At 42.1% G+C, this 20553-nt stretch overlaps 1 protein-coding gene across 3 annotated transcripts in view; it reads right to left on the reverse strand.

Moving 5' to 3' along the window:
• F13A1 (coagulation factor XIII, A1 polypeptide) overlaps positions 1-20553 on the reverse strand; it is a 161199-nt gene that overhangs the window by 105440 nt on the left and 35206 nt on the right. For all 3 annotated transcript variants that reach the window (XM_011962645.1, XM_011962644.1, XM_011962646.1), the window contains one exon: positions 7886-8137. In XM_011962645.1, coding sequence (XP_011818035.1) covers positions 7886-8137 — 252 coding nt within the window. The remainder of the gene's footprint in view (positions 1-7885; positions 8138-20553) is intronic.

A 20553-nucleotide genomic window follows, 5' to 3' on the forward strand; every position in this document is an offset into this window, starting at 1 on the left:
TTTATCTTAATTTTCTATAGGACTTTGAGAAATGCATGTAACATCACAGAACCTGCTTTCTCTCTTGAAATCTGAGTCTGATAATCATCTCCTTGCCTCTTAGAATGGTGATTATGAATTCAGTTCAGCAAACACTTACTGAACATTGACTCAACTCCAGGCACCACGTAAGGCTAAGTGAGATAAGGATTATGCCTTCCAAACACACAGTCTAGGGAGATACTGACTATGAGCACACTTTGAAGCATATGAGAGACTCTACAAGAAAGGAATTGTAAACCACATGAATTGGTGGATGAATGTGACTCTGCATTAGACACTTCCAACCATGCTCTTTCTAGAAAGACCTTGTAAAGACCTTTGCACCTCAATCCCAGGGTCACCTATATGCCATTGGAAAGGAAGTTTACTGTGAGCTCACTGGGATCCTTTCTGATGACAGGGCCACACTAAATGACCCTCGCTTGGCATAAGAAGCAGAATAAGTCTCTAAGTGATTCAGACACTAGGAAGAATGATGCATGCTATTTTATTTAAGACGATTATTGAGTAAATAAAGGTTAAATTTTTTGCATACGCTTTTTAAAACTTCATAAAAATTCAATTAACCAACTATTTGATTACTATTCTATGCAAATACCGTTCTGGGCACAAAGCTAAGCCACTGGTCAGTCTCTCCTCATTCCCCAAATAGGTCGGAGTCCCCAGTTTTGTGTTCTTGTTGTGCATTGACTTATTTTGGTATTTTTTACAATTGTAATTAGTTTTTTATTAGGAGCTCATTTGTAAAATCCTTGCTAGAAGCCATATGAAGGTTGTGTCTGCCTTTTTCACTGCCATAGTCCTAGTACCTAATTCAGTATTGACTTCGAATTTTTATGAAGGAATACATACTACTGTTGTAATGTGCACAGGTCATTGTGTTGTCCTGGGCATGGGATGAGACATACTATCAATATTTGTGGATTGATGGATGAATGGCTCTAGCCTGAGGGTGTAAATTCTGGTCTGGGCTCAACAGTCTCCAAGAGAAGGGATGTTGGTCATTGCTACTCTGAGGACACCAGTCTTGATGACTTACTCCATTCTGTACAAAAGGGGCTAAAAAGACGGTATATAAATACAAAGCAAATAGCCTGAGGATGAATTTAATAATAAAATACAAGAGGGTCATATTTATTTATTTGCTACTAAAAGCATCCAAGATATTGGAAACATATTGATTTATTCATATTAAATTAAATTGATTTATTTGTTTAAAGAAAAATGAAAAAACGCATTGAAGAAAAAGGAAAATTAGATGCTAATTTGGTGTCAGATGCTAAGAGAGAAATCCGCACACACATCACCCACAGACATACTCCTCCCAGCACACCAGATATGTTTTTGACTTTTCTCAAGATGGTAAGGTCTGAGATTACATTTACAAGTTATCTGCAACGATAGGGTGCAGCGAACCTAAAGAGTATTTACTTGGGATTATTAAATCAACACAGCAAACATTTATTAAACCTCAAGTGTGCCAGAGCCTATGGATACGAGGCTGAATGAGGTGAGGGAAAAGCAGGGATGGAGAATGGGATGGGGGAACAACTTATCAGGAGGAGAAAGATCCCTTAAAGGTAACTGATGCCCCATCAAAAATACTGCTCAGTGCTTCTCCAGAGTACTAGGCACAGATACCAGAAATCTAAATCTTTCAGAACCCACTATCTGGCACTAGTGCTAGACTACCAAACTGGAACATTCTATATTTACATAGTGAAATACATTCAATAATTCAAAATTCCTGAGTCGTTAAACATGATGAATTCATAATAACTGCCCGTCTCACTCCTGCTGCCTTTGTAGGTACAGTTCTCTCTAACACCCGGGAGCAGGGTTTCCTCCCAGAATGGGCCCGAAGCCCCGTTAGCACCACTAAACTAAAAACTAAGCAATTATTCTCCCTGCATGAACCCCTGCCTTCACTGGCGTGGCATTGCTATTGATCCCCATTAATGATTTAGTGATTAAGGAGGATAAATTGCCTATGAATGCAAAGAAGGCTGAAGGGCCCTCAGGAGCACAGCTGAGCATTCTCCTATCAATAAGTGCTGTGCGTGCTGCTGTGATTTTCAGCCCAGTGTCCCGTGCCACCTCGGACCAGAATCTTGTTCACCTGGCTCTCTTTTGACAATTTCTGGAAACAGTTTTCCTTCTCATCTTCTGCTATCTTTTTCACTTGGGCGACAGTCTCACCCCTCTCTTTTGACCTACTTTCCAATTACCAGGCCATACCGCTGAGTCTTTTGTTATGCATTAACACACACAAGCATAAAACTGCAGGTGATTGCTGGGCTACAGTGTCTGTGCTTGTGTATGTGGAGGGGGGTGGGGGGAGGTTCATCATATCATCCCATTTTTGGGTTATGCTTTGCGTGCTAGGCTGGGAAAGCCACACAATGAGTAAAGTGGGGAGATGACCTCTTTCTCTCACTTCATTTAAAAAAAAAGATATTCAGTGCCCAAAAGCATGGTTGTTGGAAGAGACCAAGCGATAAAATAATAAAGCTCACTGGACCCCTCTGCATTAAGGAAGGAGAATCTGTTCCTGGGACAGAATGGGAGAGAAAAGTTCAGAGAATAAAGGAGAACAGTAGGAGAGAGAGAAGGGGTGGTAAGGAGGAGACAGACTGGAATTAGGTTCAGGGTAGAGTCAGTGAAATTTTAAGAAGAGTAAATTATACTCTCCTGAGGTGTTTTTGTTTGTTTGTTTTGTTTTGTTTTTGTTTTTGTTTTTTGAGACTGAGTCTCACTCTGTCGCCCAGGCTGGAGTGCAGTGGTATGATCTCGGCTCACTGCAACCTCCACCTCCCGGGTTCAAGCAGTTCTCCTGCCTCAGCCTCTTGAGTAGCTGAGATTATAGGCACACGCCACCACGCCCAGCTAATTTTTATATTTTTAGTAGAGATGGGGTTTCACTATGTTGGTCAGGCTGGTCTCGAACTCCTGACCTCACGATCAGCCCGCCGTAGTCTCCCAAAGTGCTGGGATTACAGGTGTGAGCCACCGTGCCTGGCCCTGCCTCCTGAGTTTTTAAATTATTGCTTATTGTTTTTCTTTCCTCTGAGAGACAGGCTGGCCAGGCTGCCTTGAACTCCTGGGCTCAAGCAATCCTTCTGCCTCAGCTTCCCAAGTAGCTGGGACTGCAGGCTACCCTGGGGGCCATGCCCAGCTTGATTGTTTTGTGATTATTATGAAACCAGTGGTCCTCTAAGTGTTAACCCTGACCAGCAGCAACAACATCCCCTAGGAACTGGTTAGAAATGCAAATTACCAGGCCAGACCTCAGACCTACTCAATCTGAGGGTGCTGCACAGAGATGTCTGAACAAGCCCTCCAAGTGATTCTGATGTGCTCTAAGCGTGGTGACCACAGAATGCATCCTTTCTCCTCTTACTCTCCGTCCCAAACTGCAATTAAGGTTTGGGCATTCACAGATGTTGTGTGTGACTGTTTTTGTTGTTGTTGCCAACATTGAAATTGAAGGTGAAGGTCAAGTTTCTCACTTGCAGCAGCACAGGGGGAAGTAGGATTCCTAGAGGCAGAGGCAGCCATAAGGTCAGAAATCCCTAAAGAATTTGCAGAGATGTTTGAGTCTCCACAGGTCAAGTAACGAAGAGAATTGTGCTAGTTTGCCCTGTGTTCTGGAAGCAGGAAGGACCCTTCCAGCATGTGCCTGTAATAAGTTCACCTTCCACCTTCCAGATGACTAGCTCACATCTTCCCTATCAAGCCTCTCACGCCCTTCTTTACTGCTGCTTCTCAACACATGACTTTGCTTTACACTTCACTGACAAAAAAAAAAAAAAAAAAAAGTCACGAAATGATAACAACCTCATTCTCCTTCCATTAAACTAGAAAATCTGCACCCCTCTTCTTTTGTTTTACTCCTGTCTCTGGGGAGGGTAGATAGCCCCGCCCATCACAGGCTCTTCACCTGTTCCCTGGATTCCAACCACTCAAGGATTTCACTCCTAAAACTTCTCAACCTTGGCTCCAATAATCACCTCCAGAGCTTTTAAAAACCCTGAAGCCCAGGCTGCAGTCCAGAGCAATTACATCAGAATGCCTGCATGGGGGACTGAGGCATCTGTAGTTTCAAAGCTTCCCAGATGATTGCAATGTCCAGCCAAGGCTGTGAACCACTGTCCTCTCTCTGGACTGCAAACTCTCTTTCCTGGTTCCTCTCCGTCATGATAAAATAACACCCACTTTCTCTTGTCTTTAAAAAATTCTCCTTTGATCTTCACGGCAACATCTAGGTGCTGCAGAAAGTCTTGAAAAGGTACCATCTCCTGCCATCTCTACTTTCTTGCCTCCAGTTTACAGTGCAGCCCATGACCATCTCTCTGGCCTCTGTCCCCATCACTTTAGTGAAACAGTCCTTTTCAAGATCATCGAAGACATCCATATTTCCACACTATATGGCCACTTTCCTCCCTTATCCTATTCAGCTAATCATAGCATTCAACACAGTTAACTGCTGTCTTGAATCTATCGATGTGTCTGGCTCTGGGCTCTTTTGATCTCCTTGTGCCCCACTGACTGCTCCTGCTCAGCCTCCTTTGTTGACTTCTCCTTTGTCTCGACTCTTACTTGTTAATGACCCTGAATCATTTGTGTCCATTATTGCTCCTAATCGTGCCTGTGTTTACATGTCTACCTCAGCCATCTCCTTAGAGTTCCAGATTCACTTTATTCAAGTGCTGACTTGATGTTTTCATTTGCATGTCTCATAGACATCACCAAATTAACATTTCTGGATGTAACTCTTAGCTTCACCCCTCGTGCTTCCCCTCCACTTCCCACAGTTTTCCCAGCTCTGAAAATGGCACTGCCATCAACCCAACTGGCCTAACAAGAAATCTAGAGTTATTCTTGAGTTCTCCCATTTCTTTACTTCTCATCTTCGATCCCTGTGCAATTTCTGTTCTAAATACAAAAATGGATCTCCAATCTAACCCCTTCTCATCTCCACTGGTACCACCATAGTTTAGTTTATCATCATCTTTGTCCTAGACCACAGCTTCCAGATTGGTCTCTGGTTTTTGTGCCACCTTCCTCTGATCCTTTCCATGCACTGAAAACCTAGGGGAAGTCCCTGTACAGCCTCTAGGACAAGAATGCCTCTAGAACTAAGGGACTCTTTCCAGGTATCTGGAAGCTGCTCATCATGTATACAGCTGAAGATCAAGGCAGCAATTAGAAGGTTATTAGACTGTCCACCTCCTGAATAGTTATCCTGAAAGTTAATATGTCAAGCAACGTAACTAACCCTTTTCCCCTCAAGAAGAGTGGCCACATAAGTTGAAGTGCATGCAGACATATATCCCATTTTACATGCATGATATAATCCAGAAAAGCTGCAAACAAACCAAAGTCTGGGTAAATTATAGCATTCCGAAATTTCCTAGAGTTCTGAGAAGTTATATGAAGCCTATGATTTTCTTTTTGTAATAAAAAGAAAGTCAATAACAAACTCCTGATTGATAAGTATGAATTTTTAAATATAATTTTCTTAGGATAGGCTGCTTCCTACATACTCTTCCATCTCATTCTCTTTTGCTGACTTCTTCTCTACTGGACTCCTAAATGATGATGTTCCTGAAGGCTAGATACTATATCTTATTTCCTTCTTTATGTATATTTTCTCCCTAGGTACAGATAACTCCCAAATAAACATCTCTGATTTTCCTCTCCAGATTCACATACCTACTTGTCATTTCTGCTTGTCTATCTATGGTTATCTCCAACTTAACATATTGAAAATATTAATTTATATATCTGTAACTCTGATCCTCTCAGTATTTTTCATCTCTGTAAATATCACTCCATCAACCAGTTGCAAAATGCCTTATATCTGGTTTTAAGATTACTATCAAGAGTTCATTTTTTGAACTGCACGTGGCCCAGTTAACATTTCCTGCTCAAGCCTGTAATCCCAGCACTTTGGGAGGCCGAGACGGGTGGATCACGAGGTCAGGAGATCGAGACCATCCTGGCTAACACGGTGAAACCCCGTCTCTACTAAAACATACAAAAAACTAGCCCGGCGACGTGGCGGGCGCCTGTAGTCCCAGCTACTTGGGAGGCTGAGGCAGGAGAATGGTGTAAGCCCAGGAGGCGGAGCTTGCAGTGAGCTGAGATCCGGCCACTGCACTCCAGCCTGGGCAGCAGAGCGAGACTCCGTCTCAAAAAAAAAAGAAAAAAAAAAAACATTTCCTGTTACCATTTACCTTGAATATCTGTCTCACAGATAGGAGTGTTGGGTACAAGATGATGAGGATGGATGTATAGGGAGTGCAGGAATAGCTTGACACCTTTTGCCCACACTAGGCAGGAGCACTGCTTGAGCCCAGGAGTTCAAGACCAGCCTGGACAACATGGTGAGACCATGTCTCTACAAAAAGTAAATAAATACAAATATAAAACAAAGAAAAGGTCAGTAGGACCAACGTGTATGCTCCAGATGAGTAGCAAATATTGTTGTCCATTTATCTATATCTAGGACAGATTAACTCTGATTCAAATGCAACGTTCACATACAAGGATCATTCAAAATCAGCAATAATATGGGCTCATTTTGGATGATGTTAGAGAGCAATGCATGTGGGGTAGAGTGCCATGGGAAGTCTCCTGCCCCATGTGAGCTTTCATATCTTTCACTGCCTTATTTCCTAGGACCTAGAAATGGTCTTGCAGCATCAATGCTGCTGCAACATCTGCATCTGCCTCTGGAACTTAAAACAGCTTCGTACCAAGTATGGGAGCGGGGGAGAGGTACGAAAGGGCAGAGATGAAGATGAGGAGAAAATCCTGTGTGTGACTGAGGCACAAAACAGAATTGATAGAGGAATTATTGAACTTGACTGAGTTTTATTTGAATATAACTAGATTAAGCTTCTACCGCAGACAGAAAGGAAGACCGAAAATAGCACTAGAGATCAAGTTATATTATATTAAAGTACAGCTACATCTTTGCACATCCAGAGTTATGGTTTGCAAAATTTGCACCCACTATGCACATAAACAAGTCTGTGGAATCTTTTAGACATACAGACTTTCTGTTCTTAAAGTAGGGAGATAGAGAGATTAGTTCCACTATGAACAGCGTCGACTTCATTTTATTTTTCTGAAGTCAGAGTCATAGATTCTAATACTTTTGTAAACCAATTTGTTTACAGAGTAATAGTGTACAGAGGTTATACTGTCAACATATATTAGGTAGGTGCAAAAGTAATTGCGATTTTTGCAATTACTTTTAATTACAAAACTGCAATTAAATAGCTCCACAAATAACTAATTGTGCAACTTTAGACAATCTCCAATTAATCCCAAAATAAATGTATAGCAGTATTGACTTCACATACAGAGGTTTTATCCTCATATACACGGAGGATGAATTTTCTATCTTTCTCTTTCAATCATTAAAAATGGTATACGTAGGAGAGGTGTATGTATTTAGAATAATCTTACTACCCCTCCAAAAAGAGATGTATTGGAAATACATGACTTTTTTTTTTTTTTTTTCAAAGACGGAGTCTTGCTCTATTGCCCAGGCTGGAGTGCAGTGGCACAATCATTGCTCACTGCAACCTTCAACTCCTGAACCCAAGCAGTTCTCCCACTTTAGCCTCCCAAGTAGCTGGGAGTATAGGTGTGCATCACCTCACCCAACTAATTTTTAACTTTTATTTTTTAGAGACTAGGTCTCGAACTCCCGGCCTCAAGCGATCTTCCCATCTTGGCCTTCCAAACAGCTGGGAGTATAGGCATGTGCCATGGCACTCTGCCAAACAGGTGAATTTTTAAATGAAAAAACTAAATGCCTGCCTCTTACCTTCACACCAAGGATTGAAGAGAATGTACGTGTCTGTTTCTGGGTTTCGACTGGTTCGAATGATGCCATAGGGGGTCCAGACAGCAACATACATGCGGAATTTCCCCACAATACATTCGGGGGAAGACTGGACGGACAGCCGCACAGACCTGTCCTCTCTCATGACAATCTTGGCCCCCCACTTTCCACTTTGTAACTCTGAGACTATAGGCACTGGGATGTAGGTTCCCTTGTTCTCCTGTGGGTAGCGACCTATGAGAAGAGAGAAGAGATACTGCGTTAGGTTGATTTCACAAGCCACTTTTGTTCTCCCTCTCTTATCTTATAGCTGAAGGAACAGGAGTAATCCATTAGAATTAATCTTGACTTGAAGAAACACACAAATCAGGCAAGTCTGCAAATTACTTTGACTGTAAGCAGAAGAACCTTCAAGAGCAAAACTTATTCGCTTCATTTGTTTTCTATAAAGCATGTAGAGGATTCCACATTAAGACAAGCAAACAATGCTCCATTCTAGCCTCCCTAATTACTAATTTCAAAGATCTTTAAAAGAGTCTTTGGTAGGCATACTGTTAGAGAGAGAACTTTCCAAGGAGGTGGTTCCATATGTTACTGCTGGGCAGTTTTGTGAGGATGCTTAATCTTAATGAAAATAATAATTTACACAATGCAAACCACTGAGAAAGATGAGAACTTCAACACTCTGCTATTAGGGATATCGGGTATACCAGGGTATATTCAGAATGAATATCACATATACTTATAAATCCAGCACAGATTTAAACATTGTTTTCTGCCTAGGTGCCGTGGCATCTAAGTAATGCTCTTGAAGACACATGGGACTCAGCCTCTCAGGAGCCCCTCCATAAATGCACCTGCATAAGCATGTTTGTTCCAGAGGCACCCATCTCCTGTTTCTACTCCCTCTTTGTGCATACTGTCTTGGGATGAGCTTGCCTTTTCTCCCAGAGGCTTTGTTGTTCTCTGGAACCCCTTTCACTGTTGGCGTGTAGACATCAAAGGCAATCTTGCCAGGTAAATGGAACCCATAATTCATTTATTACAGAGATTCCCAGCAGCTGTCATCAGTAAATACTGATTTAGATTTAGAATACACAGTATTTAAAAAGATGCAAGTTTAGTAAAAATAAACTTACAGAGATAAAAATTTGCGTGGTAATGACAGATTTTTTTTAAAAAAATAAGGGATGAAAGGAATTTTAGAGATAATTATATAAGGATGCACTTTGGGGAATAGCAAAGAACTAGAGAAGTACATCTGAAAGCACTCTTTGTACCTGCTATGTGCTCAACCTCAGCTTCACCTTTGTGCTAACTTCCACTTTTGTCTTAAAAGCTTCACCTTTGTACTAACTTCTACTTTTGTTGGGAACATGGAAAGAATGAAGACAATCACTAGTTTCCACTGTTACACTTTAAATTAAGACTTCAAAGACTCATATTAAATTTCAGCTATCAAATCCAAGTTATACAAAAACAGTAAAGCAAAAGGAAAGCTATGCTTTTCGTGCTGACTTTGAACCCAGTCATAACCTAATTTAAACACTATTTCTGACATTTTTCATTCATATATTGATATTGCCTATTATGTGCTAGACATTATCCTAAGTGCTAGGGATACAACAGTGAAGAAAACAGACAATAACTTCTGTGCTCATAGAGCTGATATTCCACAGAAAAAGCCAAATCACGTGGTTTACCATGTTCTTATCACCCCTTTATTCCCTATAACAAATGATGAGAAGTAAACCATTATCATCATCCTAATTTGACAAATCAGGAAACTAAGACAGAGTCATTAAGCAACTTACCCAGGGTGATGCAGCTAGCAAATAGTGGAGTTCAGATTTGAACCCAGACCATCTGGCTTGAGAGTCTGAGCGTTTAACACTAAGCTCTATGGCAGCTGTATGAGTTGAAAATGTTTTGGAGTTGATGAGAACTATGTCAAATTCTGACTCCACAATTAACTACTGGTGCAACTTCAGGCAAATCACTTACGTGTCTTAGCTTCCATTTTCTTGACTCTTTGCAGTTTAGTTTGGGAAATAAAAAGACAATAGATTTTATCATATAATGAAAGCTTTATGCTTAGCACACAGTAGGGGCTGGCTGAGGGGGCACTGATTTTTTTTTCTTTTTTTGAGATGGAGTTCCACCCAGGTTGGAGTGCAGTGGCACAATCTCAGCTCACTGCAACCTCTGCCTCCTGGGTTCAAGCAATTTTCCTGCCTCGACCTCCCAAGTAGCTGGAATTACAGGCACCCACCACCACGTCCGGCTAATTTTTTGTTTTTTTAGTAGAGACGAGGTTTTGCCTTGTTGGGCAGGCTGGTCTCGAATTCCTGACCTCAGGTGATCCACCCGCTTCGGCCTCCCAAAGTGCTGGGATTACAGGTGTGAGCCACCATGCCCAGCCACTTCTACTAGAAAGTAAAGGCAGAAGGAAGAAAGGGTGATTTTTTTTTTCCTCTCTGGTTCTGAATCTGAAGAAAGGTGAATGTCCCAAGGAAAGCAGGTTACTTGTGTTGACTCAGATATTGTGGCTAAGGGGAAAGAAATACAGCTGGCTCTACCACTTCTGTGTGATCTCAGGCAAAGCACTCATCCCCTGTCAACTAAAACTTTGCTTCTTCTATAAAATGGAGATCATGGTGATCATAGTTTGTGGTAGGGAGGGCAGCTCAGTAAGTGGCAGTTGTTGTTACTTCCCTATTGTCCTGGGCTTTCTGATTCCTCTAAGTGATCCTTCTCTGCTCCATCTGTGGGAAATTAGGATGGATTTACCAACTGCCAACAGACCTACCGAAGCCAAAAACTATTTCAAAGGCCAGTTTATCCCAGATTAAAAAACCTTAAGCTGACTGATTTTTCCATCAGGAGAACTTGTAGAAGTGAAAAAAAAAAGAAGTGTCATCATTCATTAGTAACCAAAAAGCCTTAATAATTCCAGAATCATCATGGAGTCACCTGAAACCTCCCATTCAATCATAATTTCTGATTTTCTGAGTCATTAATGATCACTGTATTCTCCACTCATCCCTTAGAGCAATGGTTAGAAAACTATAGTCTGAGACCAAATGTAGCTTACCTACTGTTTATATAAAGTTTTATTGGAACACATTTATGTTGATTTGCTTGTGTATTATCGTGCTACAATACAACTCTGCTCTTGTAAGAGCAGAGTTGAATAGTTGTGACAGAGTCCATATGGTCTGCAATGCCTAACACAGTAGCTGGCCCTTACAGTAAACAATTGCCAACATCTGCCTAAGAGGATTTCACATTTTATTTATTTAAGGCGTGATTCATTATAGACTCTTGGTGTCTAACACTTGAGCCTAAGAAGAAAATATCATCACCTAGTTTCTCCTCCCAAGGAGAAATATGTTTCTAAACTATTTGCAAACATCTATACTACTAGTAGGTCAACCTTTAGTTTCCTTAAAGTCTCCTAGTTAAATTCCCCACAGTCTCAGGGGGTGTTGAAAACATAGGAAGTTTGTAGCTTTTTACTGATTTTACAATTCATAGCTAAAATGCTCAATTTTAAGATTGCAAAAGTTGTTTAGAGTCGCCAAGGCAGTTCACATAGTGATGGAAATACAGTGACAGGAATTAAGTTTTGTTTCTTAGGGTCCTTACAAAACCTCTGTGAGGAAATTTTTACAGATGGGAAACTGAGGCTTGGTGAGGGTGTCATGTATGCACATCACGTAACTAGGCAGAGGTGGAGACAGAACTGGGGACAGGGAAGCCTGTTCTCTTTGCCCTATGTCATGCTGCCTCAGTGAAGGAAGGTGGAGAATGGCAAAAGGGATCTAGGGAAATGAAAGGAGGTGAGAGAAGAATAAAACTGGAAAGTCTGAAGGAATATGAGGAAAAGGGACATTAGAAAATATGCTGTGGTGGATAAAAGATGTGTGAGCCAGAAGTGAGGATCAAAGGAGGTAACAACTGAGTGAAGAGAAGGAAGACCAGGTAGAGAAGAACCTGCACGAGGGTCTCTCTGGGCCAACTCATTTTTTTGTGATTTGTGTCAGGAAGGCTTCCAAAGAGTGAAGACGCCAAAGGGTGAAGGCTGAGCAACCCTGCTGATACGCTGATGCCACGTGGCCCAGGAACAGGGTATGGAAACTCATCAGGGACAGGGAGTGGTGAGATGAATTCCAAAGGAAGGAAAAAGAATCCTGATTGGCAGGCTTTTCATATCCCTGTATGGGAAAGCTGGTTAGGAATGTGAAACCTGATGTGTCAATAGCACCTCGGGGTCTTGGTGACTGCTCTATTACACTATGTTTAATTCTGAATGTAATGATTTCAATGACAGCACTGGGGAAGTATTCTCCATGATTGAACTGTGAGTGAGGAAGTTGTGACAGAGTAGTATTTCATTTCACTAAATAGCCCTTCTCAGCCCCACGAGTCAGCATGGTTATGAGACCACAATCCAGCTATCCTTGGAAAACCCATCCATCAACATCCATGACTGCCCATCAGCTATCCTTGGCCCAATCTGGATGGGAAACATGGCTCCATACAGGGACCTTCCATGCATGTGTTTGCCTAAAGGATGTAATGCCTGGATAGATGTGTTTTTCTCCTTTTCTCCCCCAAATCATGCAGCTTTGGGTTAAAAACATTAGGGCAAGAAAAAGAGAATTGGGAAAGACAGCATCCAAGAAAGGAATCCCATTTTGTTTTTAATAATTTCAGCCTTTGAAATTGGACTGCTAAACATGAGGAAATATTATAATTACCAATTGCAATTTTTCACACTTATCAAAAATTAGTGCCATCTTCCCAAGTGATCTAGAAATTAACATATGCTCTTAGTTTAAGTGCTTGCTTTCATTTGTGAATTATTATTGAGGTCACAAAACTACCATTTTTAAGGCAAAAGTCGCTTGGACCATAGGCCTATATTCGAATGCCTCATTGTCCCTTTACTGAGGGCCTCACTCTCCTTACACGGACCTACCTTAATCCCCCCAGCTGGGATGTAGGAGGAAGAAGATGAAAATCTTTAACTCCATTATGATGTTACTCTGTTCCAACCTTAGATACCTAGGCTTGAGCTTTGTGCACAGTTTCTTGATATTAGTATTCTTCACAAGATAGGCAAGAGAAATCTAGCTGCAGCTCAGATTCAGTGCTATGTGACCCTGGGGAAAATGTCCCCTCAACCTTTCAATGCATTCCACAGACCAGACAGCCCACTGCATGCAAAGCCCTGCATTGGAAGTGCCCACTAGAAGAATTCATTGCCTTTTAAGAAATTAATATTGCAGGTTAGTTGATGGCTTTGAAATATTTTTACTTAAAAAATACAATGTTCCAGGTGGTGATGAGGTTCCCAGGCAGTCTATAAAGGACATCAAATAGCATATGGTATGGTCGGTATGGTTGAATATTGTTCCTAATAGAACTGTTCTGACTCCACCTCTCTCATGCCTAGGACCTGGAAGAACATACTTGCCATCAAGGAGGGTGACTGAGTAGATATATCTGTCAATCACTGCTCCCTCTCGTGCTCCAAAATAAAGAAGCTGGTAACTCAGGACACTCCCACTTCTCTCCTCTTTTGGGTATGCCATCTGTAAGTCCAGTGGCTGCAGTCTATGTCCCTGATACGCTATGCTTAGTAATAAGAAGAATTCTGGCCATATTGTTAGGGAAACAAGAACCTAGGAGAGCCAGGGTCACAACCTTTTTAAATCAACTTCATCTTAAAACTAGCAAGGCATTTTCCTTGCCAGTCAAAACCCATGGTCCTAAGATGTTGACAGCTAAGGAAGCAACTTGGTAATGCCTGCAAGGACAAGCTCCTACAACAACAGAAAGTCCAGATGTCCCGATATCCGTAACGATATATACTTCCGAGATCATTACAGTTACACTCTGATGTACTCACACACTAAAATGTCAAGGATAGTTTTCTTTAAATCAACAGAATAGCAAATTTTGTCATGTTGTCAGCCTACCCACACATAAGCACAGTTTAGCTTGGTCTTTACGTAGACAAGACCCTTATATAAGAAAAGCTTAGAACAACGACAGTGCGTTCCTCTACTTGCTTTCTGAGGACACCCTACTTTGTAATGGTGTAGCTTTTAATAAACTATCTCTTCTCACTGCACTCTGTGACTCACCTTGAATTCCTTCCTGCATGAGATCCAAGAATACTCTCTTGGGGTCTGCATCGAGACCCCTTTTTCTATAGCAATTATTTGCCAGAAAAGCCCAAACAAACCTTTATCTCCTTATTCACTTAGATATCTATTCCACTTGTTAAACGGAACTGAAGACACTGTCTAATATGTCTGTAGAGCTCCCATAGAATGTCACAGTGTTTTGCACCCAGTCGGTACCTAATAAATGTCAATGGGGCTGAACTGAGCTCTCTGCAAATGTCAAGCCTCACTAAGGTCATCACAGAGATGTTAGACGCTCTGGAATGAGATGCCCGCAGCAATCCAGGTGTTCGATCCAAGCATCCCTCGCAAGAAACAAACATTTTTATTTCTCAGCTTTTTCCTTCAGAGGGTGTTTTCCATTCTTATATAAACATATTTTAAGCTGAGCTCTGACTCCATCTACCTGCTGACTGCCTTTAAGAGTTCATTCTTAAAAGAGGATTGTCTCTAAGGAACACAGGAATATATCATGTCTTCAGCTGAGAAGGTAAATTTCATGATGTTAATTCATTTTTCCATTTGATTCATTTGTTTTCCCAAGGCGCACCTTTCATATTCAAAACCATCAATCTATTTCCAAATAGGCCCTGGAAGTATGAAGGTGACAGGATGATGTATGTGGCAGTGCCGGAAGTGTGAATACAGTTGCTTTGGAGAAGGAAGCATAACCGTCTTAGGACGGAAAGGGAGTGTGCTGAGACCAAGAGGGAATAAGTCCCCGGATAACTCTTAGAAATACCAGGTAACCAACTACAAAAGCAACATGCCACCACCAAAAAAGAAACAATCAAAAAGGCACAGAAATCATGGATGATAGCAACTAAGAAGAGAGAAACACAAGTATTCAAAAGCAAACCGTCTCTTTGAGGACTGTAGAAATGTGCCCTTTCCATTGCTAAGTTGCCATTGACAGATTGCATACATATTTTCAGATGTTCCCTAAAGAGAGGGACCTTCCTGGCCATGTTTATTCTAGTTCAGGCAAACTTAGGAAGGTTTGGGGGGAAGCTTTGTGAAGACAGGGACTGAGTTTTGTTTAACTTTGTATACCCGGCAGCTTGCATGATGTTTCGAACATAGTAGGTGCTCAATAAATATTTGGCAAATGGGAGCTAGGTATTGTTAAGGTGTCTTTTCTACCTTGATTTTATTTCACTTTTCTTTAAATGTTTCCTACATCATTTAAAACCTCTTTTGGAGTAAAGGTAAGGTGTAATTTTGTGAGATATACATGAAACCAGCATTGTGCTAAGCTCTTTGAGTGAATCCGAAAGAAATCATCAGGTTGTCACCCGATGCTGACTACCTGGCCCCTGGCTTTAGGAAGTGCACCATTTAGATGGCTAACCAAGGCAGGAATGTGAACATGAGGACACCGTGTCTCAGGATGATGCCAGTGGCATTCAGAGGAAGTAAGAACATAACATGAAATTCAGAGAAAATATGGACAGCATTGAGATGGCAGAATTTCTCCCTAAGAATGGCTTATTTCTGTGAAAGAGGATTATGAAGCCCCCGCAATGAAATGTGTATGCATTTTAAATGTTCCTACAGCATGCCAGCCTTTTCTTGGGATTACTGGCCATGAGGAACACAGTGTGGAAACCTAGAGGAGGAAGTGGCTAACAGTGTCTGTGGAAGTTGAAGAAGATTCCTTAGAGAATGTGGTTTTGGGATACAATCCATTTGTATCCCAAATCCATTTGGACAAGGTGGGGAAGTCTTCCCAGCTGGGGGAATAACCAGCCAAGGGAATAAGGAAGGGATAGTGCATAAAGGGAATGGCAGGATACCTGTGGCAGAAGAAGCAGTTGACCCAGGCAGGGTAAAAAGCATAGGGACCTCCAAAGCTGTGCAAAGGTATTTAGAGTATGTCCTAAGGAGGGGAAGGAGATGGGGCAGGAGCCATTGAAAAGTTTAAGAGGTCTGATGAGATTGCATTTTAGAAAGATCAGTCTGTCTGCAAGATGGAAAATGGTTTGAGAGGGACAAGAGTGGAGCAAGGAAACCAGTCAGAGAGTACTGAAGTGCTCAAGGGAGGCATGATGGTGTCCTTGACTGACTCTCAGGGGAAGGTAACTGGAAGTGTGCTGGTGGAAGCAGGAAATAGAGGTAGCAGGTATTTGATGCTGGCATTGAGTAAGGGGGCAGAGCCATAGGCGACCCCAGGTTTTGTTCATTCTTCATAGAGTTTTTCATTGCCTACAAGGTGCCAGGCACTGCTTGTTTGTTTGTTTTTGTTTTTGTTTTGTTTTGTTTTGTTTTGAGACAGAGTCTTGCTCTGTTGCTTAGTCTGGAGTGCAGGGGCGCAATCTTGGCTCATTGTAATCTCTGCCTTCCAGGTTCAAGTGATTCTCTTGCCTCAGCCTCCCAAGTAGCTGGGACTACACGCACCACCACACCCGCTATTTTTTGAATTTTTAGTAGATACGGAGTTTTGCCATGTTAATCAGGCTGGTCTCAAACTCCTGACCTCAAGTGATCCACCCACCTTGACCTCCCAATGTACTGGAATTACAGGTGTGAGCCACTGTGCCTGGCCCCAGGCACCCTTTTAAGTGAAATGCAGCCATGAACCAAACGATCATTCCCTCTAACTGAAAGATTCCAGACTAAGCTTCAAACATGGGCCAACGTGCCGCTTTATGAGGAGTTTGCTCCAAAAGTTAGGACCTGGTGTTGTTAACTGCGATACAAATTTACTCCAGGAAGCTAGTTTTCTGGAAATTCCCTAACCCACGTGTGTTGCCTTGTTTAAGAGAAGACAGGATATTTTTAGTCTTTAAGAAAAAATAACCAGCAGAAAATGTTCTACAATGTAGACAAAGTTGGTTACAGAGCCGTAACATTACACTGCAGATTTGTTCACGTTGCAGATTCAATTTCTAAGGACCAGGAGGAACAGGAGTCAGAGAATTTGGACTTGTGTTTCCTGTTGTCCATTCGGGAATAACAACCACTTATAGTTTGTCTCAGTGACTCTACCTGTTGACTGACTGGCTGCTCTCAGACCTATTGCCTGCACTCCTAGAACCCTCTGTCAGGTTCCACAGGAAGCCATGTTCCCAGGCTCCTCTGCTCTCTGACTTCCAGGTAGGTTTGGCCAAAGAGGGGATTGGGAGCAGGAGGAAGGGAGATGTCACGGCGTGTCTCCTGTGCTCTCTCTGTCTTGAGGTGAGAGTCTGAGTCGCCTCCATGGCTCCAGCACCTGCTGATGCCTTCTGGGTTCTGACAGGACCTCCTCCTCCATGTGCCTCCAGCTCCTGGTGTGGTGGCAGTTTTCTACTGTTCCTAATTCCTGGGTTGCCTCACCAGGTTGCTTGTTTGGCTTCTTAGTCATTCGCTTCCCTGTGTACACAATTGCCTCCATTAAGATCCCACTGCTTACAAGTCTAGAGCAGTTTCTATTTGCTCTCCTGTCAGCTTTAAGGGTTATATGGGAAAACTGAGGCTCAGGTAACTTAAGTAACTAACTCTAGGCTACACAGCTGTCAGGATGCAGAACAATCATTTGAACCCAGGTCGGCTTAGTCTAGAGCTGCGACTGGGGAGGCTAATGAACCCTCTCAGTGCATTTTCCATTTGTAAAATGGGCATTACAGAAGATGAGGATTAAACAATAGTGTGTGTGAAGGGCGTTTCATAAACTGAACAGATTATTATTCACCCTATTATATGGTGTCTGATGGCTATAACAGCGAAGAAATCTTACTAAACTTATTTTTATTTCTGAACATAACCACACAGGTAGTGAATAAGGTGTGAGAACTAAAAGGAAAGTCTTAGCCCCACTCCCCTCCCAACCAACTGTGCAGACTCTTTCTTGGCTAAGGGGTCCCTAGAGAAACCTTAAAAACTGAGTCGCAGCCATGATGGGATGAAAGGTGGTACACACCTCATTATATTCCCTTTCCTTTTGCTGTTTAGACAAAATTGAACAGAATCAATATTAAAATAGAGATCATACGACTGACACTGTGGCAATAAAATATCTAATTATAAACAAGACCCAAGGCCATGCCAGGCAAGGGTTAAGCCACGAACCTCTGCATTTAAAGAATAAACTATGTCCTAACTGCCACAAAGTTTTTCTTTTTCTCTAACAGCTAAACAAGCCCTAGTCTCAAGATGAGCAATGTTGAAACAACTGCAGTTCACCCACCACCAGATGCTGACTGACCCACATTCCACCAGCCACAATTACATCTTTGATTGGATAAGCGATTGATTTCAGCATCATTCTCCTGGTAAGAGACTACCAACCACGGACTGGTTCTGGACAATTTACTGAAGCTGCACACTTCCACGCATTGCTGTCCCTGCTTCACCTTTTGATGTATAGGGCGTAACTTCAGTACATATAAACGTTAGGTCTCACCCTAAAGTGAATATGGGTCACATGTAACATCCATGTTTATTTAGTATGCATACATTAAGTCCCTCTTCCATGTTTATTTAGTATGCATACATTAAGTCCCTCTTCATAAATGTTCATAGCTCCTCTTGTAACTTGTTGAATATGTATATTTGGCCAACGAGTTCAGCATAAATTCCTGTTCCATCTTCCTTTCCCTTGAAGTGCCCACTTTTCAGCCTCTGCCAGAGGCTGTGCTTCTCAGCCTGTCTGGATGGTCACTCTGCAGGCTGTAACCTTTTGTAAGAAATAAAGACTCCTTTCCAAATGTATAAATTTGTGATTTTTCAATTGACAGGTAACTGTTGATGTGGAATGATTCCGGATTTTTTTCGTCAACAGGTTATTTATTAAGCACCATTTAAGTGCCAGGCACTGTTCTAGGTACTGAGAATGCAGCAGTGTCAACACATAGAAGATTCATGGAGTGTAGAGTCTAGTGGGAGTATACGAACAATAAACAAATAAATATATGCTATGTCAAATGGAGACAAATGCTGTGAAAAAATGACTAGAGCACCTTAAGGGGACAGAGAGGGACAGAGTCGGGGGTGCTGATTTGGAGACAGTGGCCAGAGGAGACCTTTGAGAAGAGACTTGAGAAAAGTGAGAGAATGAGCAGTGCAAGTATGAATGGATGGGTGTTGTCAGTGCAAAGGCCCTGTGGGAGGTGGTACTTGGCATGCTTGAGGAGGCCAATGTGCCTGAAGCAGAAGAACCGTGGGAGGTGAGCTACCTGAGCAGGGGAATTGGGGGAGGTATTATGCCTGAAGCAGAGAGAATTGTGGGACATAAGGTGCCTGAGCAGAAGGAATTGTGGGAGATAAGATGCCTGGGGCAGAGGGAATTGTGGGAGATGAGGTGCCTGAGCAGAGGGAATTGTGGGAGATAAGATGCCTGGGGCAGAGAGAATTGTGGAAGATGAGCTGCCTGAGCAGAGGGAATTGTGGGAGATAAGATACCTGGAGCAGAGGGAATTGTGGGAGGCAACGGTGCTCAAGTAGGGGAATTGTGGGAGATGAGAAAGTGCCTGGAGCAGAGTAAACCATGGGAGATGATGTCAGAGAGAGTCAGATCAAGCAGGGCTTTGTAGGACTTTGGATTTTGTTCGGATTGAGAAAAGCAGTCACTAGAAAAGAGGCATGATCTGCTTTAAGTTCTTTTAAAAAAATCACTTTGGTTGTTCTGTGAAGACTGCAGGAGAGCAATCAGGATAACTATGAAGATCTCTTGACTTCTCAATATCCCCCTTTTGCTTGTTGGTAATGAAAATCCTACCAACTGAAGAGAAATTAGAGATGATCTGAAATGTTTATATCCCTGGGAAAGCAATGTGTGTGCTTAAATTTGTTGCACTATGTACTTTTCCTAAAAGCTGGAACTGGGTGTTGGAAATAGGGAGGAAAGTAGAGGTTAGAAATAGGGAAAGTTGCTCAGGGTACATGGTATAAAAAATGTGGCCACCAGAAGTACAAAGTTCATCTATATGACCATTGTTTCTAGGGCAGTTTCCAGACCTTCCTTGGCATGAGTTTAAACAAGACTGTTATCCTATCAATCCATGGAGGTTAAACTCTTCAAGATCTAGAGATGTCAGGGAGAGAAATAGGATGTTGGTGTTGCAATGTCTAATTTATTGTAGTCTGCCAGATTTCACAGTTATAAACCAAACTGCATACCCAGTTTTTTGCCCCATCTGACCCCAACTGTTACTCAGTTCTTTCAACTGACAAAGAATGTTTTCATATTTCTTGGGTTTCTGACCCCTCATGCTGGGGTCTGGAAGCCCAAGGGGTGGAGAGGGACTTGGTGGGGAGGCAAAATTTGAACTGAACATGAAGGTCACTGACCAGATGCCTTGCAGTTAGGAGCTTCGAGACCCATCTCTTTCATGTTCTCAGTCAGCTCAGAACACATACCATAAAGAATTCTCTCCTACAACAACTGAATTTCCCCCAGCAAATGGCAAGTCTATGGAGCCAAAGCACCATTTGCTCATTTGCTTGTGTTCCATCCATTATATGAGCAGGATGAGG

This window comes from Colobus angolensis, unplaced genomic scaffold (assembly GCF_000951035.1).
Source record: "Colobus angolensis palliatus isolate OR3802 unplaced genomic scaffold, Cang.pa_1.0 Scaffold6, whole genome shotgun sequence".
Taxonomy (NCBI): Eukaryota; Metazoa; Chordata; class Mammalia; order Primates; family Cercopithecidae; genus Colobus; species Colobus angolensis.